The following is a 27,989-nucleotide window of genomic DNA, read 5'->3' as shown; positions in this document are numbered from 1 at the left end:
TGAACATTAACAGTGGTGGCCCATTGAGAACATTTGTGTTAAAGATAAATCTTTAGTCATCTGTTATCTAAGTGGTCATTAAAAAGAAGTAAAAAGTGCTAATGTTTTCAAATCTTTAGCAAGCACTCAAATGAGACAGAAAACAGTACATTAAATATATTCTTTTATTGTCGACCAAATCATTTCCTAAAGGCGTCACAAATGTACACAAACAATTATGAAGGTTACCATGTTGAATTTAACAAATCATAAAGGTAGAATATTGCCTTAAAATCCACACATTACAAATACAGCATTAATTTGCATTCAATACAAATTTAGCATTCTCAATACCACAACTTTGGACAATTATTTATATTATTTTAAAAATACAGTAGAGCATAAAAACTTTACGATCAACAGTCGAAGCTACCATTTTAAAAATCACTTGCTTCCATATGTATACTGTATGATAGTTTCTTGTTAGAAATAGAAATCAAATTGGATAACAATGAGTTTTTAACAATAAAGTTGTCTGAATGCTTCAATGATTGTTTTACATGAGTAATAAAATTTAACTAACAGAAAATAACTGCTCATTAAAAATATAGTAAAACAAGTAACTGTTGAGAAAAGTTTGGAGAGAAATAATGTGTAACAATGTTATTTAGCTATTTGTGCTTGACTATTGAAGCTAACTTCATAAAACCATGAACAGTTGTTCTGGGGATTCTCTTCTTTAAAATTTCAGTAAAATATTTGGCTGCAGCAGTAGCACCATGAATAATCCCATATTGACCAATTTGCAATTTCTCTTCATAGCTGTATGTTTCATTTGCTCCACTTAATCTTCTTCTGACTTGAACAAACTGATTTTGAAACTCAGCAGATTCCAGATCAAAGGAAACTGAAAGAGTGAAAATGTTTCAGTTTTTTACAGACCTCTATCAAGAAGCATTAACCCTATATAACTTTGCAAATTTTTATATTTTAGAGTGTGTGAATAAAATGTCAATCTTATTTCATTTTAAAACAAATTCAATTCTCGGTTAATTCATCTGACAAGCTAGTCACTCGTACTGCTATTGCTGCTGCTTCTTTTTGAAAAAAGTTACAAAATTTTTAATAGACTCTCTAGGTATGCGCTTTTGATACATTGCAGAAAAATGTCTAGCTGCTGCTGTAGAGCCATAAATTAGGGCATAACTGCCCATTGCTTCCCTCTCTTCTTGAGTGTAAGTGTGATTAGCAATAGTAGAGCGTCTCCTCTTATAGTAGGAACCATAATGAGACTTATGTTGCCCGTGTGAGAAGCCAGCAAAAGAATTCTTCACAAGACAGGCAGCTGAAATACAATTAAGAAAGAGACAGTCTTAACTTGCCAACAGGAGAAACATTACTTGTATTTAAGTTCCAGGAACAATCAGTACATTGGCAATTTAAATAACTGAAGGATAAACTGAATGACAGTAATGTTTCCAAGAGCTTTAGAGAAACATGGCCTTTTTTTAAAAAAAAACACCAAAAAACAATTGATATCTTAAAATGATGAGTCATTTCATTTTTACAAATTATCACATAGCCAGATTGAGAAATAATTTTTAATAAATACATTAATACAATAAAGTTTTTTCAATCAGATCGCTGGATCAATCAGCTCAGCTTTAAAATGTGTAAAAGTATCATCAGTAACAAAATGTCTTGCTATATGTTCTTTGACTTTGTCTAAGCGAAAAAATGTTTTAATGCATTTTGAGCATACAAAGCTCTTTTTTTGCAAACACTTCCATTGATGACGTGAAAGGTGTTGAGAATGGCGAAATTTTTTCCCACAGCGACCACACATAAAGCGAGGAGTTCCATCTTCATCCATTACTTGAATTTTCTCAGCACCAAAATGTTGTTGAAGTGCTTTACTATATATGCCACTGTCATTTTCAACAAAGATGTTGGATAGAGATGTCATGACTGAAAATAAAAACAAGGATGCTACTGACTGAAAAATTGTGTCCACCCAAATACACGAAAGGGGTTAAATAATGTAGCAATTTGTACTATCCATAAAACCATCTAATGAAAACTGAAAATAAAAAGTTTGGGAGTTTTTGCATTATGAGATTGGATGGGAAAGTATCCAAAATAAATTAGGTAGTCTTGCATATCTTCATATGATAGGCCAAAGAATCAGAACGGAAAAATATCTTTTTGCAATTAGAGCACACAAAGCATTTTTTATGAAGACATTTCCATTGATGGCGAGAAAGGTGCTGTGAATGACGAAATAATTTTCCACAACGCCCACACATATATCTAGGTGTTCCATCTGCATCCAAAACTTGCACCTTGTCAGCACCAAATGGTGGTTGTTGTGCTTTAAGATAAATGCTGCCACCCTCAACAAAGTCAGATTGAGATGTCAAGACTGAAATTGTAAAAAAAAGAAATGGGGGGCTACTTTCCAAACCATTATTATTCCCTAAAAACAAATGGCCTAATCACATCATTCAAGCACAAAACTTTTGTTTTACAAGTTACAATAACAAAAGTTAGCATTTAATACTTTTTCTAACTATCAACATCTGTGGAATTTTTTCATATGATATGTCAATGCATCTGAGCGGAAAAATGGTTTTGAACATTCATGACAAACTAAGACTTTTTTCTGCAGACACTGATATCTGTGACGAATCAGATCACGATAATGTCTGTACTGTTTTCCACAACGATCACACATATATCTCACAGAACCATCTATATGAGTTATTTGAGACAATTTTGCACTACCACGACAATTCTGTGGTGCAATATGATCAAGTACTTTGAAGTCTTCTGACTGAGAGTAAAGCTTGTATTGATTTTCTTCCGACTCCTCCATATAAACTGAAAATGAAATGACAAGTCTCAATTGGACTGGTTACCATCAAAATAGGCAGCTAGTCTTTTAAAATATTGCTGATTTTAAGTTTTGTCCAAATTCATTTTAAACCACACTTGTCAGTATAGGTATAAGCAAAATTAATTTTCAAAACTTTGTTTCAACATTTCTTTTGGTAAATATCCATGTCTCGCATGGTTGTCTCGACTAATAATTAGTAGAATTAGAAGAATGATTGTTTACTCACAGATGAATACCAAAGAGCAAGTATAAACAATGGATGCAGCATAAAAAATTAAGAGCTCATACAAATTTTATTACTCAAATATTTGTAAATTTTTATATACAGCAGTAATTTTATACAATCCGTATTATGAGCCAAAAAAAAACAATCTTTCTAATTACATGTATTTTCCAATCACTTCAAACACAGTGTAATGATAAAAATACTTTATTCCTATCATGTAACCCTTTTTTTTAAAAAAAAAAAAATACTTATATTTTAGCCCGAATATAATCTTGAATAATTTCTTAATTTAACTTTTCAGACATTTTAATAAAATTTGACAAATCCAATTCAAAGTTATGGCAATATTAATGCATACAAATTGTTCAAGAAAATGTTGATTGTATGTTTTTAAAAAATGTTACAAATGATTGCAAGTACATTTTACATAGTATGTACCTGGAGGTTATTCCAGACAAAAAGGTTTCAGTACAAAAGATATTCCAACAGATAAACATAATACTTAAACAAAACCATATAAAAATGTAAGCATAAGGTTAATGCTGCGTTCCATCAGTTAACAATGACAATGATGATATACATGCCTTTTTTCAAAATTTCAAAATTTGTAATAACAAAACATGTCATGGTAAAAAATATGAACGATTGATTTAAAGACATTTACAGGAAGTTAAAGTAAATAAGTAAGAATCTTTACTGAATTTAGAAAGCAACTTTATATTATATCTTTTAAAAATAGATCAGGTTCTCACAAGTAAATAATTGGCTATAATCTGAATTCTGCATCAAATCTACAGTGCCACAATATATGCTTTATGGTTTCGCACTGTTAAATTTCGCATCCGTGCTATCCTACTATAGAGTTGTAAATATTTTAGCTGAAGTTGAAATGTGGTGCTTTAAATTATATGATTTTATTTTTTATTGTTGCACTGGTACATGTAAATAAAACTAGCCTATCCTGGGGGAGCCCCTCTTTTCAAATATGTACTTACACCTGCAGAGATAAAAATAAGTCCACAATAAACAAAAATGGGGGGAAAAGTGAATACTCACTAGAGGGATCTCCTGCTCCTTCTAAAGAAGAACCGGAATATGAATCAGATTGATGAGAACTAGCAGCAGCATTTGAGTAATTGGAAGGATTAGGATGAATCATCACAGGATATGCCGAGGACTGTTGGTTTTTGCCCCGACCTGGTCCTATAATTATTTGTAAATTGTTAATTATACTTTTTTTTTTAAAAAGCACTCAAGGAAAATAAATTTATATATATGTGAACCATGCCATCTCTTTATTAATTACATATTTCCCCACATGAGATGTATGTTTGCACCACTAAATATGTTCAGCTAAAACAAAAAAACAAAATACTAACCTGAAGTTTGACTATTGCCAGAATATGAACAACTGCTCTGTTGACTTGACATATATTCCTCTTTAACAATACTAATGTCAGGATCAATGATTGGCTTTTGATCAATGTCTGAAGCACTTTGTTCTTCAAGAAAATTAGCTGAAAAGTTTTGACTATCATCTTCTTCACCAGACTGAAAGACATTTGAGCTTTCATAATCATCACCAACGTTGCTATTATTTAAAGGACTAGGGGTAATTTCTGATCTGACCATTTTGGCAGCTGGACCACCAGAATCTTGATACCGTGGAGACTGAGGCATACCATGTTTCATGGCTGGGCTGTTGTGTTTACCCGAATTTCTCCTATGAGGCGGAGTGCGAGGTCGTTTTGAACCAGGTACAAAAGCTGCTTCATGAGACATTGCTCTTGGAGAGGCATTTCTAAAAGAGCCCATAGTACCTACATTTGTGCTGTTCGGAACAGCTTGACCTGAATCTTCCATAACAATAGTGTCTTCATTTTGTTTTTCAGGTTCTGCTGCCTTCTTAGGTATTGGCTTTGGTTTTTCTGCTGGTTGGGCATGAAAACTATTGCTGATGAAAGTAATGGAATTATCATTTTTACACACTTTTTCATTTAAAACATAGTCAACCTTTTTGCCAGTATCACTATCAACATTAATGTAAATATGGCCTATAACTTCCACTCCTTTGTCAAAGTCAACGTATCCATTACACAAAGACTGGAGAAATTTAGCCAGTGATTGAATAAACTTGGATGATGAATCAAAATCCATCCTTCTGTTTTTTATTCATTTAAATACTGTAAAATCTGAAAGAGTAAAACAGATTTATTAATTTAAATCAAGAAGTAACCGTAACAATTAATTATCTTAGGTTAAAGCTTTTCTGAGGCTCTTTAGTACAAGAGCATCCGAATTTTTAAAATTGGTTTATAAGAATCTTTCTTTTAAAAAAATTTGGCCATTTTAATTATTTTTTAATTTCCTTACATACTCATGCCTAAAAAACATGTTGCGCTATTACTTTAATAATTAAAAATTAAAATTTTTGAAATTGATTAAAAGATTCAGTGTTTATTTTCAAAATCTCAGCAGCAAACTTTTTCGAAAACATTAAAATGTCAGAAACAAACAAACAGAAATTAATGCATGAACTCGCATTTTACTTACAAAAAAAGAGTGACTGAACACACAACAATTTTTAAAACAACTTTACAGAACAATTTTACAAAACGTGGGATGGTAGGCATGAATGAGGTAAGTAAATCGGCTTATCTGATAAATTTTGAAACAGCAAAATAAACTGACAAATTTGGATGACATTCTAGAACAGTATATGAAACATTCTTAGCAAGGGCAACATATGGATTAATCTACTGCAGCAGGCATATATCCTTTGAATGTATTTTGAAGCCAATTTAATATTTTATCTTAACTGTGTAAAAAATTGCATTTAACATCAAACTACTAATTTCTTTCAAGGTACCTAAACTAACGATCTTTTAGCCAAAAGACCTGCATTGATTTTAGAGCTGAGATCAGCTTTTACTTAAGCTGATTTTATAACAAATAGTTCAGACCTCAACTTGAAATTAACATTTAAAAATAGGTGCTGTATTAGCCAAAAGTATTGATAATAGCCAAGCCATGTTGTTATATAATTTTAGAATAGCATTATGTTATTAAAAAAAAATAGCTGGTGTAGCACTCCCCCCCCCCCCCCCAACAAGACTGAATCAAGGGAACACAGTGAGTTCACACAAGTTTTAAATCATTAACCCTAGTATAGGCCATAGCAGGAACATTGTTTAAGATAGACCATGACTTCACATTTTCTCCCCCCCCCCTAAAAAACCCCACAAATTATGGACATTCAATTAAACTTAAGAATCAGGTTCAATTGCAAAGGAAAAGTTTGTCTAGTCCTCATGATAGAACGTAAGTTCAAATATGACACCTTGCCAGAGATAACATGCATTGTTTATTATTTTTATAATGTGGAACCACTGATGTCAAGACATTTCACCACCACCTATACAAATGTGTGTTTATATTTTCAAACATGCTCACCGTCCTACTAAATCAAAGAGGAAGCAACAATGTCATTTTTTTTAAATAAATTAAAATGAAAAATAAGCAAGGAAAATGTGATGTTTCTTTGTCATTAGTTTCTAGGTTAACATAGGCCTACATTTCAAAAGGAAAATGTCAACTGCCAAGATTGCAGGAGGTACAAAAACGAACCAATATTTTAGAAATGTTCTGCAAAATTTACAAAAAGTTTTTGCGTTTCATACAGTGAATATAAAAAATAAGTAAATCAGAAAATGATCATCCCACTACGCGCTGTGACTAAAAACATGTACTAGTAACTACGAGCAGACACGCGACCTAGCATACGCTGCTGTTTAGTTGGTTTAGTTTCTACTTTTCAGTAATTCATAAATTCACTACCAATGCTGCGACTGAAAATATTTTGCTTAAAAGCACTATTAGTAGCTGGTAAAGACGATTATCCTCACCCTCCCTCCCCATCCCTCCCGCGAACTCAGTGAAAGCAGCTGTGAGTGACGACAGTTTACTGATGACAATGAATAGTTATGGCAGAAATTATTACCTCCCTTTTTTAAATCTAAATTATCTGTTCCTAGCCCTAATAGCCGACCCAGCTCTATGATTGTAAACATTCAGGGTGAACCACAGCTCACCTGACAGGTGGGGGGATGAGGGTGGGGGATGAGGGTGGTGGCTAAGCTGCAAGGTGACTTCTATGGTCCCCATGAAGAGAATTATATATATAGATGCTCGCTGAATTTAATATTTATGACAATAAGACTATGACGAGGAGCTTTAGCATTTGTTAGTTGTTTAAAGAAAAAATTTGAAGTTAAGCTGTAGTATATAGATATAGAAGCTGGCTATTTTTTAACTTCGTAAAAAAATATACTAAACCTATGCATACTACTAATACCTCCTGTGTGTAGGGTCTCATGTTTTTTTTTCCTTATTTTAAGTATTTATTTTCTGCTTAACAAAGTAGCATCCGTGCTGATGTACTTTATCCTGGGTAATATAAAAAGTACCCTTTTTTAACCCGACGGTCCATGGGGCAAATGAAGTGAAGTTCACCTGTGTGTGTTTCTATGACCTCTGAATGTGAAGGGATACTGTGGTCTGCACAATGCCAAGGGAATTCATGCTAGAAGCCTATTATCTAAATCAAGATTCTAATTTAAGATGTGCGGGTTAGCAGCCTGGTACCTTCCAGTCTTGCTAGATTTCTACAGTGTTAGGAAAATGCAAAACACATGAGAACTACGAAAAGTAAATGTGAGACACACCAATGGAATTAATGGATAAATAGCAAGACACTATTTGCTTGACATTTGTTTTATTTTCTCGAAAAGTGAGAAAAAATTTTTCAACTAAACTAGTACATCTATCATGAGTTGGTTTTTTTTTTCTTGATCTAGATATTGGTCAAAAATGTTTAAATTAGTGTTCATGCTCCAAAACTAAAAATAAATTTCATGAGTTTTCCAGGAGTTCTTAATAAATTCCAGATTTTTAAAATTAAGAAATCTGTATTGTATGGCCACATTTGCTAATATCTTAAATAAAAGAAGTTTCTGTTACTCTAAAATAACAATGAAAGCCCTTTCTAATTACAATTTAATGGGTTTTAAAAAATAGATTTTAAAATAAAAAAAAAAGGGAATTTTTTTTTCAACATTTAACTAATACAAATGTAATGATCTAGTTGCCCACTTTGTTATCAATCTAATGAGTCTTAGATTCTTAAAGATGGAAAAGGTATCTATTTTTAACACTAATCCTGAAAGAATTAGTTGAATTAGAAGGGATCTTTTAATTTTTTTAAACGGTGTTTTGGAATTACTTGAAAAAACATTGGAGCCGAAACTACCACCTTGATAATAACCAAGCCACATCTTCAATTATTGTTACGAGCTGACCCGTTGCGTATCATACGCCGCTATTTAGTTGTTTTTTTTCTACTTTTCAGTAATTTATAATTTGTGAATTCGACAGTACCAATTCTGCCATTGAAAATATTTGCTTAAAATCACTACCCCCCCCCCCCACGTGAAAGCAGCCTCCTCTTAGTTACCTCCTCTAAGTTTAAAATCGTTTCAAACTAAATTATCTGCCCCTAATAGCCGTCACCAAACCCGTCTCTATGATTGTAAAATGTAAACAGAGTGAACACCGCTCACCAGATCATGTGGGGGTGGGGTGGGGGTGGTAGTGATAGTGATAGAGAGGAAGAGAGGGGACTGCAAAGGCGCGCTTGCAGCTTGTTTTCTAACTGATCCCAGAAGAGAATTATATATATAGATTATGCTTTTAGCCTAATAGTAGTAGACTGCTTTTACAATTTGTCGCGCTTTTACAATTTGTCGCTGGTATCCCCCCCCCTCCCTCCCAAACAAGAAATGGTAGAAAGGTCACAATGAGTTCATTTGAGCTCAGAATATAGTTAGTAAGCCTAGAGCACACATCACAATGACGTCATTTTTATTTTTCCTAAAACAAGCTATATCAAACACGAACCAGGCTCAGGCTCGACTGAAGTATTTGTCCTTTGAAGAAGGGCAACATTTTATAATAGATCTTTTTTTTTTTTAAATTTTATACAAAAATATTTACATTAGTTGAAAGTTTTTGGAAGTCACATAGTTGAAAAATGTGTGTTACTAGATCTAGTACTAAGGCTATAAACATATGCACTCTCAATGACCCCAAGTACCATTTCAAATTTTCCATATTGCTTACATTATATACTTTTATTCCCCCCCCCCCCCCCAACCAAGAAGATAAAAAGTGTACTAAGAATCATTAAGAGTTGACATAAGTTTATAGGCCTACTCGAAGCAAGGCGTAGCGACCCTTCCCGGCGCCGGGACAAACTTTTGATTTGCGCCCCCCTCCTCAAACTTACGATTTTGCACCCCCTCCTCAAACTTTTGATTTGCACCCCTCCTCAAACTTTTGATTTACACCATCCCCCCTCCCCTTTAACTTTCGAAATTGCACCCCCCCTCAAACTTTTTATTTCCACCCCCTCAAACTTTCAATTATTTTTCCAACCCATTTTGGCACCACATAAGGTCGGCGCCGGGGACATATGTCCCCCCCCCCCCCCCCCATCGCTACGCCTCTGACTAGAAGGAAGAAAAAGTACATTTTCACATAAGGGGTCATGGTAAAATGAAAGATGCAAAAGCTGCGAGGCGGCAAAATGCCAGACCTTATTTTAAATTTAAATGTGTTGCATACATCAGTACATGATTTTTCTTCCTCTTCTACTCTTCATTTAAGGGGGTTTGTTAAGTTTTATATCAGTCCGAAATTTTCTTATGGTTCTCAACTAGACCTAGTGCTCCATATTTAATGATATATTTACAAAACAGTACGCCTATTGATAGAACACACTCTGTCAAAGAAAGTTGCATGCATGATAGTTGGTTTATGTGAACACACAATGAAAAATAAGCGTCCATACCAACAAATTTTGTACATGCTTTATTCTCTTAAAGAACAATTCAAATGAACTTATTGTTTATACTATAACGTATGCTATGGGCAGATTGATATCTACACTAATGTGAACTCAGAGACCCTTAAAAGAGACTGGAATTATCTTCCGCTGACATGAAAACGTGAGCGGCTGTCATAAGTGCAATGTTAAAAATTGGCATGTTTTTATATTATTAAAAAAATTATCTAGACCTTTTACATCACTTACATGTCGCTTTTCTGGACTGTGTGTGTGTGTTTGTGCTAAAATGACAGGTACCCTCTTTTAGAATATAGTTATAGCCCTTAATTGAGTGTGTTTAAATAGAACGAGAGGTTTGTGTGTTGATTATTGTGTATCATAATTTGTGTAATAAAGCTTTTATTTTTATTATATATTATTATTATATTATTGTAGTATTATATATATATACACACAAATATTAAACTTCTGGATGATTTTAGATATTGCAAGTCCGATAATAGACTTCTATAAAATAGGTGTGTTGGGTTGATAATCTCGACAGATTTTATGGTTAGAAATTTAGGGTTAGGCGTATGTCGTATGGTAGGACTAAGGTTGGGGTTAGGGAGAGGGTTAGCATTGCAATTAGCCAGCCGTGTTTGTATTTTGTTAACTATCAGTATCCTAACACCCCTTTTTTAAAGAACACCCCTTTTTTTTAAAGAGGATTCTCTTTTCGGATACTGGTATAAAAATTCCCCCAAACATCTTAGTAGGCCTATAATTTTAAAATTTAGTATCATTTTTACATTGAATTATCCTGAATACCCTTAGGAGAATCCAACAAGACCCAGATTATTGATCAAGAAATAAACTTACAACACTTGTTTAGGATCTAGAATCTAGATCTATTTGTTTAGTTAAGAAATTTTCTTCTGATATCTCAAAAGTTACATGCTGTATTTCTGGCGGTTTTGTTGGAATTTCAAGTCGGCACAATAGAAAGTTGTTCCATGTTCTATACTTGACAAATCTCTGGTGTGGTAAAATTAGCCTAGATCTATCAAATTATTTGGAACCAAAATAATATTAAATAGGTTTGCTGCTACATTTTAACAATACAAACTCAATTTTTTCCTTTTAAATTTCAAGTCGCCATCAAAGTTCTTGTAAATTGTCGTAAATTGTCGACATGTTGGAATTCAGGTGCTGTAAATTTTTTGCAGATTTTTTGGCGCAATTTATTCTCACTGAGCTTCCCAATTGGTTGGGGGTACAATACGAGAGAAAATGTCATGCAATTTTAGATCTTACATGCATTTAGATCAGATCTAGAAATCTAGATCTAGATCTAGTCTACATCCTTTTAGGATTAAACAAGATTCTTGATCTTGATTTTGTAACTTGATTTTGTAACTGAGCACACAACTAGACTAGACCTAGACTAGACTTCTTTAGACTAAAATCAAGATCTGTAATCTATCCTAGAAATGATAAATCTAGTCTACGGACTAGATCTAGATTAAATCTAGATCTAGAATTTAGATTTGTCTTCTCAGTAACTGATGAACTTGTAGATTAGAATAGATCTAAAATAAGTTAAATTCAGCACAAAGGAATGACCCAGGGAATTTGGTATTGATTACCAACATGATCCTTTCACACAAATTTGCAATATCTAGATGTATACTTTTATTGGCTAAACAATTAGAATCTATGTTTAATTCCATAGTTACTGTTATACTTAAATCTAAAGAATTGGATTAAGACAACAAAATTATAAAATATATTTAACTTACCCTTAGCACAATTTGACCGCCATTAATTATCAGGACCAGCATGCCCTTTACAATGTAACGCGTGGGGCGATTTAATGAATACTGATAATAATGGAATGGCTATAATTTTTTTAGATATTAACAAAATAAAAGAATTATTTTTATAACTCTGTATGGAAACATTTTAAACACTTTTCACATTATTATATTTTAAAAACACATAATACTATTTTAAATTTGTTATTTTTTAAAATAATATCAACATTTTATTTTTTCATAAAAGAATTCCAAATCAGTATTTATGTGTGTTTTTCAATTTTTATCTTATTTTTGTATAATTTGACATAAAATAAACTTTTTGTAGTATCGAATAATTTTATTTTAAAGATTATGTTATTTTAATTTTTTATTACAACATACGACTAATTTAAAATTAAACAATGTAAATAAGATGTGCGCATGCGTATTACTCTGTATCTTCAAAATCAGGCCTAGCCTAGGCCTAGCCTGGAAGACAATCACAATCACATTCACAGTTAAATAAACCATGCTACATTTGTAGTATGGCCTATTTTGTTTGGGGCTGGGGTAAATGAAATAAGCCTAGATCAATACCATTGTGTTAAGAAAAAAAATCAGATGGCCTTTTGGTTCAACAGGCACTAATGTATGTCCTAGTTGTCATACGCATGTTTTAATATATGATTAACTGAGCTTATATTTTGCGACGCTCTGCTAAACAGAAACCGCATCGCTCGAAAAGAAAATGCAGTCTATTTAGGCCTATGGGCTTAAGATTTTTTACATGAAACATTCACTAAACTTGGATTTTAAGACGGTACTGAATCAAGATCTATATCTTTTTCTAAAAAGTTATAACTAAATTATCTACGATCTTTCCGCTGGAAACCTTGTGTTGAGTAAAGGGTTTTTAAAGGTTAGCTTCAAATGTATATCGATATTCTGATTTAATAACATTACGAGTTAATGTGTCGTTCGTCTTTATTCTAGTATTGGTAGTATTCGATACAATGTTCTCCTGTATTTAAAAGGAGAAAATGACGACAGACTGCAGAGGAGCGTCCTTGACCTTGTTGAAATATTTCCCATAAGACCCAAGTTTTAACCAATCGTGACCTGGCTACGTAGCTGTGTGCCGCATAGGCCAATGGCTAGCCTAAGTGTGCGATATAAGGCCAATAGTCAACTAGGCCTAGACCTATTATAAATTTGATTGTAGGAAAAAAATTCACAGGAAAATAAAACACAGGAAAAAAAAACACAGAAAAAAAGTCACAGGAAAAAAAGCCACAGGAAAAAAGTCACAAATATATATTTGAATGATATTTGTTAATACTTTTATGTATTAAATATTTAGAGAGTGCAAATTAACTAGGGATTAATTAAATGTAATGTTTGTAGGCTGTATACGCGGTGAACGGAAAAAAAGTCACAGGAAAAAAAAACACAGAAAAAAGTCACAGTTTTTGCTAGGAAAAAAAGTCACAGTGGAAAAATTTTATCGGAAAAAAAGTCACAGAAATAAAGTCACAGAAAAAAAGTCACAAAAATATTTTTAGAAATATTTTTATTAATTTGATAAAAATTGTACATTTTTTTATGTTTATTGTTGTGGGTTGTATTTTTTGAATGCATAAATTATTTATAGACGTTAAAAGCATTATGATTTATAACAATTGTAAGTAAAAATACTCTAAGATAATTAACACAACAATCTCAACATTTGTTACGTATTTAGTTAAATACGCGGTAGAAAAGTTAATTATAAAAGAAATTTAGGCACATTTTGCCGTAGGCTATTCTCTGGTCGGCCTCTCCTCAGTAGGCATTGTCCGACCATATTTTGTGTTGACGTTATGCGTCATCGACAGCCTTTGCACCTTGTCGGCTTTCTGTTTTGATCCTAAGTTTTGTTATGTAATGAGCGTGATAAATGTGGGCAGTAAAGGTGGTTGAACTAATCATAACTATTGTTGCCATGAGTTGAGGGCAGCAAGTCAGATGAACTTACCATTTCACGGTAATTTAATATTGGTATTTTTTAAAAAAAAAAAGGATTATCGTCCTTAACGACCTACTGATAGTGTTTTTAAGCAAATATTTTCAGTGGCAGCATTGGTACTGTCGAATTCACAAATTATGAATTACTTAAAAGCAGGAAATAAAACTAAATAGCGGCGTATGATAGTGATAAGCCGCGGGTCGGCTTATCTGAGATGTTTGAAAGGTTGATCAGAAAGATGCGCAACGGGAAAAAAGCGCAAACAGAAAAAAGCGCAAACAAAAAAAGCTTAAACAGAAAAAAGCGCAACCAGAAAAAAAAAAACGCACGCAAACAGAAAACAAGGTAATTAAAAAGTCTAGTGACAATTTTAGCGCAATTTCCTTATGTTATCTAAAAATAGCTCTGTCGTAGCGTAAATCAAGAGCAGGGTTAGTAAAACCATTGGTTAAAATACATGTTTTATTTACAATAGAGTTACATGACTAAAAACCATTGCGCGCCTCGCTACTGAACGTAATGACGCAGCCATTGAACGTGATGGCGCAGCTATTGAACGTGATGACGCGTGTGGTGTGGTTGGAAAAAATGCCTACTAATTCGGTCCAAATTTTAATTAATTAAAAAAAAAATTTGTGACCGAACGAAAGGATATTTTTGAAAACTTCTTCGGCAATATTGTTCTAAATTATGGCAGAAATCGATTGGTACATGTTTCAAGTCGCTAAATTGTCTGGTTGCCGAGATATGGGCCAAAAACTGCTTTTTGTCTAGGTTTTTTGGCTTTTCCGGGAAATCCATGAAAGAAACCCGGAATTTTTATGGCCTATGTTCATCCTGGTAACTTGCTTAACATAATTGCTTTTGGAACTAGTCATCGATATTGCTTCGTTGAGGAGGAGATACGACTTAAAAGCTGCGGACACACATCCATCCATCCATCCATCCATTCCCAGAAAAGACGAGTTAATAAACGCAATTCTCCAGAATGGAAATTGCGCTAAAAAGCGCAAACAGAAATTTGCGCATACAGATAAAAGCGCAAAGAGAAATGTTAGCACAAAGACCTATATGGACTAGATGACACATTTATACATGATTGTTATGGCTGCTATTTCCTCCACGGAGAGGGGTGAGGGTACTTGAAATTTTCGGTGGCGGGGGTAGAATTTTCGGGGAGGGGGCGGGCACTGGAAAGAGTATATAATTATATTTCGTTGAATGGGACGGTAGACATGTTTTTTTTTTGGGGGGGTGGGGGGGTGGGGGGTGGTGTGGGGGGGGGGGGGTGGGGGGGTGGTTTTAGTTTAGACTTTTTCCTCCCCGGAGAGGGGTGGGGGGTACTTGAAATTTTCGGTGGCGGGGGTAGAATTTTCGGGGTGGGGGCGGGCACTGGAAAAAGTATATAATTATATTTCGTTGAATGGGACGGTAGACATGTTTTTTTTTGGGGGGGGGGGGGGGTGGTGTGTGTGGGGGGTGGGGGTGGGGGTGGTGTGTGGGGGGGGGGTGGGGGGTGTGTGGGGGGGGGGTGGTTTTAGTTTAGACTTTTTCCTCCCCGGAGAGGGGTGGAGGTACTTGAAATTTTCGGTGGCGGGGGTAGAATTTTCTGGGAGGGGGCGGGCACTGGAAAAAGTATATAATTATATTTCGTTGAATGGGACGGTAGACATTTTTTTTGGGGGGGTGGGGGTGGGGGGGGGGGTGGTGTGTGTGTGGGGGGGGGGGTGGGGTGGTTTTAGTTTAGAGAAAAGAGACAGCACTATCAGCCTAGCGCCCGTTGTACCCTTCCTCAACGGGCCATTTTTCTCGTATATATATATATATATATATATATATATATATATATATATATATATATATATATATATATATATATATATATATATATATACATATGTTACGGTCAAAGCCCGAAGTCGGCCAATGCTAGGATTGGCCGGCCAATCCGCGCATTGGCCAATATCGCCTCCCATAGGTCGGTCAAAGTCCGAAACTTTGCTTGATTTCGGCCTTTGGCCGGCCAATCCGCAGACTGGCCATGGTGGACCGGCCAAAGTCTTAATTAGAAGATCATCTGGCTAGGGACGACCGGCCAAAGTCCGAATTAGAAGATCATGAGCAGATTTTGTTTTTTTTTATGCCGTGAGGATCATGAAATTAAGACTTTATTGATTATTAATTAAAGTAAATGACAGAAACATTCAAATTTTTTATTGTACTATAGTCTCAATCTATCAATATCATCATTTGTTACAACAAGTTGAACTGTTATAGCATTTAGAATTACATAGCAGCTTGTTATTTTTACACTTGCAGCGATTTGTTGTGTACTTATTTGTGCAATTGCAGCGAGTGTAGCCTTGGCCCACAGTCAATGATTGTGAAGATGCGATGGTTCGTAGTGATTTTTCCTCAGTGCCAACTGACGACAAGAAGAGCAGTTTTTCGTGAAGAATTGAAAACTCACTTCTAGCATACAGTTGTTTTAGAACACCATGTTCCGTTCCTAATTAGTAGAAACCGCCCTCGACGCTCATGACAACTGCAATCACGCTTCGTGGATCACCGTGACCTCTGTCAACATTGTCACCCACTTCACCATCTTTAAATTTTGTATTTGATGTTTTAAGCATCTTAGCACCTTGAGTTTGCAAGCCAGTATGAGCTGCTGAACTGTGTTCCATGATGTCTTGTTTGTTGTGACACAATCTGCAGGTAATGTTCCCTCCGTACCTTTCGTCTGCTTCAGGATCCAAAAGAATGAGCTGCACCACAATGTTTTTCACAAACTATATAGAATCTGTTGGCCACATTATTGTCACGCAACTGGTCTGGGCGTTCCGCCACGGCAGTAGATGTGTTAGCTGAGGATGTCGTTGCATTTATGGCAACCTCCATTTCTTGTTCAATATTCTCAAGATCTTCCGCAGTAGCTATTTTATCGAGAGCCCATATATGGAAACTAACATGGATTTACATTTTTTTCTTTTAACAGCCATCTGCTATGTCTGTCTCATGGTCTGACGACCCTTTTGATCCATGTCGCCTTGCATATTGAATGCTATACAAACAAGAGCTAAACAATACGTTACTCTCAATGAAAACGCACCCAGAATAATGAAAATGCGATCACAACTTAGTCTAGATAGAACATTGGCCAGGACATCCCGGCCAGTGCGCGAATTGGCCGGCCAATGTACAAAATACGCTGTCAAGTTTAAGCGCTTCGGACTTTGGCCAGTACGTCCTGGCCAGTGCGCGCATTGGCCGGCCAAGGTACGAAATACGATTTTAGTGCTAAATTCTTCGGGCTTTGGCCAAGAGAGCCGGCCAATCCGCGCTTTGGCCGCACTTCGGGCTTTGACCGTAACAGATATATATATATATATATATATATATATATATATATATATATATATATATATATATATATATATATATATATATATATATATATATATATATATATATATAATATATAAAGCTCAATTCTGTATGTAAAAATAAATATGTTTGTCGTTGACATACTTCGATGGATTAAAGTGTTAGACTATTATCGAGCGCATTTGTCTAAATTTATGAGTTAAAAAATTACTATTGAAAGTGTTGGGAAATAATTTTCACTTTTCAAACTGATAGTAATAATTGTCGGCATGTTCATTAAACACAAGTTTTAAAAAAATATCTTTTACAAAAATTCTAATTATGTCTTTATTTAGGCCTATAGCACTTACTTCCCTTTGATAAATTAGGAAAACACAATAACTTCCCTATATAAAACCATTGCATTAGTGGAAAAGAATTTACTTTTTATTACTTTGTTTTGGTGTTGCGAAAAAAATAATTACATAATTAGCGGGGATTGATCAAGTGCAAATGTTGTAGGTTTTTTACGGATAAGCTTGGAGTATTAAAATTGTTCATTAAATTGAAACCGGCGCGTTCGTTTAAGTGAGTGCAAAAGACTATGAATAAGTTGGGGTACTATAGTCGTTTATTAAGCAAAAACAGTCGATTCCGTTGGGTTTGCGTTAGTGGTTGCGGTTTGATTTGGTTCGTTTTTGTTCTTTCTTTTTTCGTTTTTGTTTGTGTTTTTTTTTTTTTTTGGGGTTTGTATTTGTGTTTTTGGTTGGTTTTGCGTTTGGATTTGGTTTGTTTTCGTTTGCTTTTTCGTTTTTTTTTTGTGTTGTTATTGGTTGGTATTGGTGTTTGTGGTTGTCGTTGGGTTTGTTGTTAGGTTTTTGTTTTCGTTTGCTTTTTTTGTGTGTGTTTGTATTGGTGTTTGTGGTTGTGGTTGGGTTTGTTGTTAGGTTTTTGTTTTCGTTTTCGTTTGTATTTGTAATTGTGTTAGGGTTATGTTTGCGTTTTGTTGTTTTGGTTTTGGTTGGTTGTGGTTTGGGTGGGCAATGCCGGGTTAATGATGATTACTAAACACACAGGTAATGGTCTTTAACAGAAAGGTTTTTCACAGAAGCCAGAGCAGAGCCTGGCCGGGACGGCTAGTATAAAATATAAAGATCAATTCTGTATGTAAAAATAAATTTGTTTGTCGTGGATACTTCAATGGATTTAAGTGTTAGATTATTATCGTGCTCATAGTCTACATTTATGAGTTAAAAAATTACTATTGAAAGTCTTTAAAAACAATTTTCATTAGGCCTATATATATATATATATATATATATATATATATATATATATATGGCTCATTGGGTCTCATGTGACAATGGAATTTTTGCGCGTACCTATGCGTCAAATGAAGAGATCGTGGATTGCCCATACGTCATGATCCCTCTCCCAATCTTGCCGCTATGGTACAAAGGAATGCTAATGCAACACATTTGGTACCAACCCCGTTGCAAAAACAGCGAAAGGAGCCCTGAACTGGTAAACTTATCGCCTCGGGGTTCCATTCCTGATTTTTCCTCGAGGTTTACTCCTGAAGCCATTTTACGGTAAGGCAGCTGGGGTTTAAAATCTCCTAGATAAATCGCCTAACTAGGCTGACGAGCACCACCTGCTCGAAGCTCCCGGGATTTTGGCGCTAGGTATCCGCCATTCACCCATTAGTAAAAGCAGTTTCGCCGGGCTGTAGTAAACTACACTTAATACACGCAGTGATCGAAAAACTGTGAAATACATCTGCACATGACATCAATGTGTGTGTGTGTGGGGGGGGGGGGGGGGGCGCAAATGGGGAACGAAATAAGTTAAGCCATTCTGAGCTGCACTACTGAATTATCCACAGTAGAAACTTGACTGTAACTTGGCTCTAAGGGCTTATTTCACTGTTTTCTACATCAATTGTGGGACATCAAAATGAAAACAGTTGAGGGAGAGTGACTGGTAAACAAAATGCTACACCATCATCTTTTTCTGTTCTTGCCCACGACACATGGGACAGATGTGGTTTAGGAACCTTGGCAGCCGCCTTTACTTTCCCAAACGTGAGTTAGGTAGGCCTACTAACCAGAGATGAGTGTACTCAGGGACGTTTTAGTTTTACAAACTTAAACCCGGATTCAGACTCGAGACTTGCGGGTTAGTAGACTAACCCTCTAGGTAAAATACTACGACTACATACTTTTGTATTTTCCTCACGCTGTTCACAATCCACAGTCTTTAAACTTTAACAACAAGCCTCCCTTACAATCGTTCACACCGTTTTTATACACTCCTTCGACCTTTTATTAGGGTTAATAATACAACAACACTAACCACAACTCACTATTCCAGTGAATCTAAATTATTTAGAACTTAGCCTTAAAAGCTTTAGGCTTACAAAACAACTTACCATTTGGTGTGATATTTCTGTATATACCGCGAATCTATTATCAGATAAACTTGGCTCTCTTTCAAAAACTATCACGGCAGTTTCAGTGTGTGTATAACAAGGCCTAGTTTGTATGCCGGTTAAGAGTTTTGGTGTTTGTTTAAAACAAGTTAATAAAAAGTCTAGTGACAATTTAAGCGCAATTTCCTTATGTTATCCATAACATTTTTTTTTTTTTTTTTGTGACCGAACGAAAGGATATTTTTTGCGCTAAAAAAAAGACAACTATATTAACCTATAACAACGGAAATAGTTTTATTTTAACGAGTAGGCCTACACGATGCTCAGTTTAAAAAAGTAGTAAGTATCATCCTAGGCCTACACGATGCTCAGATTTAAAAAGTAGTAAATATTTTTTTGTGACCGAACAAAAGGATATTTTTGAAAACTTTTTCGGCAATATTGTTCTAAATTATGGCAGGAATCGATTGGTAAATGTTTCAAGTCGTTAAGTGGTATGGTTGCCGAGATATGGACCAAAAACTGCATTTGTTCGAGTTTTTTTGGCTTTTCCGGGAAATCTAGGAAGGAATTCCGGGAATTTTTTTGGCCCGCAATCATCCTCGGAACTTGCTTAACATATTTGCTTTTGGAACTAGTCCTCGATATTGCTTCGTTGAGGAGGAGATACGACTTAAAGCTGCGGACACACATCCATCCATTCATTCATTCATACATCCAGAAATGACGAGTTAATAATCGCAATTGTCCATATGGAAATTGCGTTAAAAACAAGTTAATAAAAAGTCTAGTGACAATTTAAGCGCAATTTCCTTAATTAATTTTTGTGACCGAACGAAAGGATATTTTTGAAAACTTTCTTCGGCAATATTGTTCTAAATTATGGCAGGAATCGATTGGTAAATGTTTCAAGTCGCTAAGTGGTATGGTTGCCGAGATATGGACCAAAAACTGCATTTGTTCGAGTTTTTTGGCTTTTCCGGGAAATCCAGGAAGGAATTCCGGGAATTTTTTTGGCCCACAATCATCCTCGGAACTTGCTTAACATATTTGCTTTTGGAACTAGTCCTCGATATTGCTTCGTTGAGGAGGAGATACTACTTAAAGCTTTGCACATCCATCCAGAAATAACGAGTTAATAATCGCAATTGTCCAGTATGGAAATTGCGCTAAAAAACACGTATTTTGATGTTGACTTTAGGCGTCCACATGGACACTCCCTTCCCCCCACCCCCACCCCCCCCCCCCCCCCACCTCTCCATGTGTAGATGGTCTGCCGTACAAAAATGAATGTTGAAAATGAAATTTGTTGCTAGTGCTAGACAGGTTCGTTTTAAAGTCTTCGTAGTCCCTAGTTGGCATGGCACAGCGCCTAATGTCTAAGATGGCTCTGCTACTATCTCAGACATTTGTATCACATACAAAAGCTAGCTTTAACTTTAATACCAAATTTCAATTTATAAACTCTAATATACAATTATTTTTATAGTATACTAGCGTACCCGACACCCGCGCGTTGCCGCGGGGATAGAAGAAAGTCTGACGATATATATATTAGAAGGATATCATTATCACCAATGCATTACCAATCATATGTTCTTAAACGCGTGTCCTTCTTTTCTAAAACTGTGTTATTTAAATGTAAACAATGCTTGCGCTTGGATAATAATTATCGGGACACGGGTTTTCCTACACTACCGCATGAAAACCTTGAGTGTACATTAATCACTCACCGAAATAATGAGGAAGAACACACTTCGGTGACCACCCATATGTCAGGGACGTAGAGGGGCGCTCTCAGGAGCCCCCCCCCCACCCCCGATTACACTACCGCAGAGGCGCAGCGTACGACCCCTGGCTCCTTAAAACTAACAGGCGCCATCGTGCTCATAGGATAGCCCAGCGTGCCAAATAGCATCCTGTAAACAATGATGCAGATTTCGTCATTCGCTAAAGTGACACAAATGAACAGGATTTTTTTCTTTAACACATACACAAATTATTTGACGTGTTTTCAACATCAGTTTGACTGATGCAATATGCTAGCGTTACTAATGGTCTATTATTAGATGCTCGGTCTCAATTTCGGCCTGGATCGTCTAATAATAGATGCTTATTGCATCATTCGCAAAGTGACGAAACTCTAAAGTAGGTTCCTCATACTCAAACCGTTATTTTTTCATCTTTCGCAAGGTGACGAAACTGTACAGGATTTCCTCGCCTTACAAAGTTATTTTTAGAATAGATGCTTATTGCATCATTCGCAAAGTGACGAAACTCTAAAGTAGGTTCCTCATATTCAAACCGTTATTTTTTCATCTTTCGCAAGGTGACGAAACTGTACAGGATTTCCTCGCGTTACAAAGTTATTTTTAGAAGCCTGTTGTAGTTTTACCGCTGAATATAGTAGTACCCCTTACTCGCTATGCAGGACGCTCGATTAACGGATGCCAAGTGCCAACTTAGTCGCTCAAAAACTCGGCGCCAAACCGTGTTTTGGCGAAAGTTGTACCCTATATGGCGCCGCCCGTAAGAAATTTTAGTTTTCTTTTTCGCAGAAATATTCTCGGGAGTATTCTCATCTACTCCCTAAAGTTTCATGGCACTCGGATGAACCGCATCCGAGTTTTATTTTTTATATACCGTGTATAGAGAAAAAAATTCGCCCCCCCCGGTGGTGCGCCGCCCTTGCAATATAAAACAATATTTTTTGCAGAACCCTACCATTGAGTGATCTAATCATCTCCCCAAAGTTTCATGGTACACGGATGAACGGTGTGAAAACGAAATTTTATATACCGTATATAGAGAAAAATCGCACCCTCCCGTAGCGCCGCCCTTGCGAAATTAAAAATTATTTTTTACATAACCCTTTCCTAGAGGGTTATAACGAACTCCCCAAAGTTTCATGCCTATCGGATAAACGGTGTCACTGCAATTCATTTTTATTTTTTTTTATATACCGTAAAAAGAGAGAAATTGGACCCTCCCCTGGCGCCGTCCTTGCGAAATTAAAAATTATTCTTTTACAGAAACCTTTCCTAAATTGTTCTAATCATCTCCCTCAAAGTCTCATGGCTATCGGATAACGGTGTCATACCAAAATCGACTTTTATTTTTATATACCGTATATAGAGAAAAATCGCACCCTGCCGTGGCGCCGCCCTTGCAAAATTAAAAATGATTTTTACAGAACCCTTTCCTAGAGTTTTATAATGAACTCCCCAAAGTTTCATGGCGATCGTGTGAACGGTGTCACCTCAATTCACTTTTATTATTTTTATATACCGCATAAAGAGAAAAAACAAATCGCGCCCTGCCGGGGCGCCACCCCTGCAAATTTGAAAATGTTTTTAGCGCAGAAATCTCCCCAGTATTAGTCTCTACATGTTCCCAAAGTTTCATGGCGATCGTGTGAACGGTGTCACCGCAATTCACTTTTTTTATATAACGTATATAGAGAAAAATTGCACCCTACTGTGGCGCCGCCCTTGCGAAATTAAATATGATTTTTTTACAGAACCCTTCCCCAGAGTGTCCTAATCAACACCCCCAAAGTTTCATGCCTATAGGACGAATGGTGTCACTGCAATTCATTTTATTATTTTTATATACCGTATATAGAGAAAAATCGGACCCTCCCGTGGCGCTGCCCTTGCGAAATTAAAAATTATTTTTTTACAGAACCCTTCCCTAGAGTGGTATAATGAACTCCCCAAAGTCTCATGGCTATAGGATGAACGATGCCAAACCAAAATCGACTTTTATTTTTATATACCGTATATAGAAAAAAACAAATCGCGCCCTGTGGGGGCGCCACCCCTGCGAATTTGAAATATTTTTTTTCGCAGAAACCTCCCCAGGAATATTCTCAACAACTTCTTAAAGTTTCACGGCGATGTGATGAGAGGTGTAGTAATGCATAAAGGACACACAGACACACACACACAAACATACATTGCTTTTTATATATATAGATAGATTCACAATGCTAACAATAAATGTCACGTTATTCCGATTAATATAATGCAACATAGATTAAATTTAGGCTACATTCATGTTAACATTTTAGATGTGTTGTAATTTGTAATGGGCCTAGGGGGGGGTCATCCATAAATGACGTCACGCTTTTTGGGTCGATTTTTACCCCCCCCCCCACCCCTTAAATGACGTCATATTTCAGCCTACAACACCCCTCAAAATTGATGTTGAATTTTTCTTAAAACATCGATATTTTTCCAAAATCTTGTAAGAACTCTGCCAACATAGAGTATTTTGATCACTTCCTATTACAATTTATTAAAACCGTTTTCTAAATAGCAAAACGCAAAATAACGGCTAAAACTCGTTTTCAAACATTGCTTTTGTATAATGCAAAAGTGTGACGTCACACCATCTGAAACCCCACCCCCTTCTCCCCCTCATCACACACCGTCGCAAAATTACGGACCCCCCTCCCCCTACGAGTGTGACGTCATTTATGGACGACCCCTAAATCTATATTTGTACACTTGTAAAATAAAAATGTAGTTTAAAGCACAATGTCTTAAAATTTATTTTTATTCAAGATTTAAATAACTAGATTGGCGGCTCTTAACCTTTTCGCCCTAACACAAAAAGACGCAAGACTACCTAACCTTCTTCCCCGGCAACAACGAACCTGTACTTAAAGGTCGCATTCTTGCGTACCGCGCCACGATCTTTTATTTATTTTTAATGATTATTTTTTAAGTTTTGTTGATGCAAGACCATTTCGTGAATTTTTATTTTATTAATGACGTCACAATCGTAATGGGGAGGTCCGTACTTTTGTCATGATGTTTGATGAAAGTCTGACGTCGCACTTTAGCTTTTATTAAAAGTAATGTCGTCAGAAAATGAATTTAGCATTTGTTTCGCGTTTTTTATAACTGTTTTGTAAATTGAAATATAACTTGATTATTATACTAAATTATACTCAATGTTAACCGAGCTCAGTCAATAAAAATGAGAAAGAAAACCCCATTAAACTGCAGTTTTGAGGGGGATTGTAATATTTGTAGGCTGAGGGATGATGTCAATTCTAGGGATGGGGGTATCATTTTTGTGACGATGTGTGACGGAGGGGAGTAAAAATCTTCAAAAAAGCGTGACATCATGGATGACCCCTAAGACATTTTTGTAATAACAGCGGTCTAGAGATTATATAATATAGATTTTGTAAATTCTTTTTTCAATTAGTAAATCAAATAAATCAATATTGGTTCAGCACAATGTTGAAATTTCTAACACATTTATTAAAATTGCAATTTAAAAAAATCTACACTAGATCTAGATTCTATTTGTTTTTTAACATTTCTTAAACCAATCTTGTTTAATTATTCCAATTAATGTGAATTATCCTTATATTCAAACTTAAGCTGTCTTCCAAAATAATATACATTCTTGTTGATCATTGATAGGTTATCATAAAGTGATATAAAAAAATTAATTTACTGGTACTGGTAGCTAATAGTAATAGATTAAACCAAGTTTTAAATTTTGTTTCTGCAACATTTGAAATGGAAAGTTAGACTGTTTTTATGGGCAAAGTCCTTTCCACAATACTGGCACTTAAATGGTTTAATATTGAGGTGGTTTGTGTTCTTGTGACCTTCATAGTGGTTCTGGGTGAAGAAAAGCTTATCACAAAACTCACACACAAAGATGTTTCCTGCGTAGGGTGATTTTTTACTTGAAGACTGATAAGGTGTGCGAGCATGTAAAATTGGAGGAATGACAGAACTGTAACTTTGTCTTGGACCTGAAGGCATAAAGTAAAAAAATAAAATAAATGATTCATTGACAGCATTATTTTATTTTTGAAAACAAACATTTTAATTTTAATTACAAACATTGACAAAAAAAACCAAATAGGTTCAATCAACAAAGAAACACAAAGTAGGCTATTTGAAATTTGAAACAGAATAAAGTTATATTTTGTTAGTCAATTTATATTGACCTAAGAAACATCTTAGCAATACTTAAGCATTAGATACTATTTCCAACTGTTAATTGTAAATGCTCATCACCAAATTTTAAATTTAAAGCAGTATGGAGGAGATACAAAATAAAGGATTCAATTTCAAACATTAAAATGAAAAAAAAATATAGGGATCAGTAAATTAAGTCAGTGACCGTTGGTAGGATTTTGCTATGGAAGGGGAAGGTTTAAATCCCCCCACCTCTCCCAGATTTATATGTCTGTAGTATGGCCTATAAATATAAGTTATTTTAAAATAAATATATACATATACTAGCTTATACCCGTGCTTTAATACAGTAAAAGAAATGGCGCAATGCTGTCAAAGATTTCTTCCAGACTTTTTCTTCTCCCCTACCCCGTAAGGTTTGTGTATACTGTCTTACTATGACTTGAAATTATTTAAAATATGTGATCTGTTGTCTATTTCTTTATATTTTATCTGGTGAGGTATTTTATTTGATAGTGAATATTCTAAAAGTTTAATCAAAACACCTTTTCAAAGTACTTCTTAATTTAGTTTATGTTATTTTATTTTCTAAAACTGTATCGGAAACACCATAGGAGAATTTGAACGCCAATTTGATTGAACAACTTCTAGTTATATGATTGTCTAAGGAGGATGACCTAAAATGACACACTGGAAGCAGAATGGCCTGTTGATAAACTGAAGTTAATTCTAATTTCAGCAGTGTTGTATTTATTTCTTTGAATGCCACTGTGTGTTTGGGTTCATGCAGATGAGTCTTAGATGGCCTAGGTGTTGGGTGGGTATAGTGACACACTGGAAGCAGAATGGCCTGTTGATGCATTGGCACCAAGCTTTGCACTTGGTGTCGTAGGTTTTGCTCTGTGTATAGCCGGGCATGTTTTTCTATGCATGGGTAAACTGGTTATGTAAGCGAACTGTCTCCCACAGAGCTCACACGCAAAGGGCTTCTTTCCCAAGTGTCTGCCATTCATGTGGCCAATGTACTCTCGTCTTGAGGGCAGGCGTTTCATGCAGATTTCACACTCAAAGTTCATTTTACGCCTTTCCTTCACAGCTATATCTTTGTGGTTCTTTTTTGAGTGGTACTTTTGAGGCCAGTCACTATGGACAGCTCTGGAGTGCTGAGGGGTGAGGTTGGTTTGAGATGGTGCTATGTTCATCCATAACTGAGAAGCTGAGGAGATAAATAATTTGTGTTCAATAGACCATGGTTCAAGTGGATTCGAGAAATACTTTCATGATGTTATTACAGCAATTACTAAGTAATAATTATACATAACCAGTGTACTAAAGTATAAATACATTGAAACATATTTTTCTAGCAACAGTTCAATTGATCATTGAAGTAGTAGAAAAAGAAACATAATTTCCTAGCAACAATTTGAACACCTTTTTTTCTAATTGCACTGCAGTGAATAAAAATAAAGAATAAGACAATATTTTTGAAAAATTATGAGCAGGATATACAGGTGGATATTGTACACACAATCAGGTTGAACTCCACTAATCCTGTTCAACTTTACACTTTATTATTTTACAAAAAGTACTATAATGGGAAAATACATTATATAAAAAATATTTTTGTTTTCAAATTAAACTAAAGCGTTTTTTATATTAAGATGAAGATGCAAAATCCATCACCAGTATATGTACATAATACTTATTGTCAAGTTTTTATATTGAATAACACAAATTACACTGGTAAAATCATTTTAAATCATAGTTTTTTTTTCTAAAAAATATTTTTCATTGTGTTAGTTAATAATAAAAACTGACTAAATAAAGAAAAATGTCACTTTCAACAAAGTTTGCATTGATGAAATAATATCTGTTTTATTAGTTGTGTATTTTCAACTTACGACATTGTTTTGGCTATCTTTTTAAAAAGATATTCTGTTATATTATTACACTGTGCTCACTTATCGGATAACGCCTAAAACAACATTGTATGTTAATGGGTATGGATCTTGGAATTGGAAATTCCGCATGTATTCCACTTTCCCAATACAGAACTTCATATCTTTTCCTGGGTGAAATTTTCGAAAATGCTGAAAGAGATTTGACTTTCTTTTAGTGATGAAGTGGCTGCACATGGAACAGTGAAATTTTGGAACTGTCTCTTCATGTTTTTCAGTCCAGTGCGCCTTAAACAGAGAGAAGGCTCTCAATTTCTGAGCACCACACCCTGCCACCGGACAGCCCATTCCTGGTCTCCATAAGGCACCAGATGAAAAATTTGCAGATGTTTCTTGACTCCATTGCCACTGACCTGTAGATATAAATCATTAGGACTTTACAGTACACCTTTTGCTCAGTTGGAAAGTAAGCTTTTAAAATTAATTGCAAATTTTAATTCATTTTGGAGCTTTAGAACTAAATATTTAGGTTGAAAATACACACAGCAATGTCTT

General features: G+C 35.2%; 2 protein-coding genes across 50 annotated transcripts in view; both read right to left on the bottom strand.

Moving 5' to 3' along the window:
• The window catches only part of LOC131934887 (uncharacterized), a 38,019-nt gene extending 26,122 nt beyond the window's left edge, over positions 1-11,897 (bottom strand). For all 47 annotated transcript variants that reach the window (XM_059291108.1, XM_059291094.1, XM_059291091.1 and 44 more), the window contains exons 1-3: positions 11,787-11,897; positions 4,481-5,293; positions 4,158-4,304 (exon numbers count right to left, since the gene is read on the bottom strand). In XM_059291108.1, the coding sequence (XP_059147091.1) occupies positions 4,158-4,304; positions 4,481-5,258 (925 nt within the window). In that variant the 5' untranslated portion in view covers positions 5,259-5,293; positions 11,787-11,897. The remainder of the gene's footprint in view (positions 1-4,157; positions 4,305-4,480; positions 5,294-11,786) is intronic.
• Positions 11,898-25,086: 13,189 nt separating this feature from the next.
• Positions 25,087-27,989, bottom strand: part of LOC131934882 (zinc finger protein 235) — a 39,244-nt gene continuing 36,341 nt past the window's right edge. Inside the window, exon 5 of one of the 3 annotated variants that reach the window (XM_059291059.1) lies at positions 25,087-25,367. In XM_059291059.1, coding sequence (XP_059147042.1) covers positions 25,099-25,367 — 269 coding nt within the window. In that variant the 3' untranslated portion in view covers positions 25,087-25,098. Of the gene's footprint in view, positions 25,368-25,722; positions 26,753-27,441; positions 27,848-27,989 lie in introns of those variants that run through there. The other 2 variants (XM_059291038.1, XM_059291046.1) reach the window with 2 other exon arrangements.

Source organism: Physella acuta, unplaced genomic scaffold (assembly GCF_028476545.2).
Source record: "Physella acuta isolate Inbredline_101_S28 unplaced genomic scaffold, ASM2847654v3 ptg000119l, whole genome shotgun sequence".
Lineage (NCBI taxonomy): Eukaryota > Metazoa > Mollusca > Gastropoda > Physidae > Physella > Physella acuta.
The sequence above is the reverse complement of the archived record's forward strand: the minus strand, read 5'-3'. Positions and strand labels throughout refer to the sequence as shown.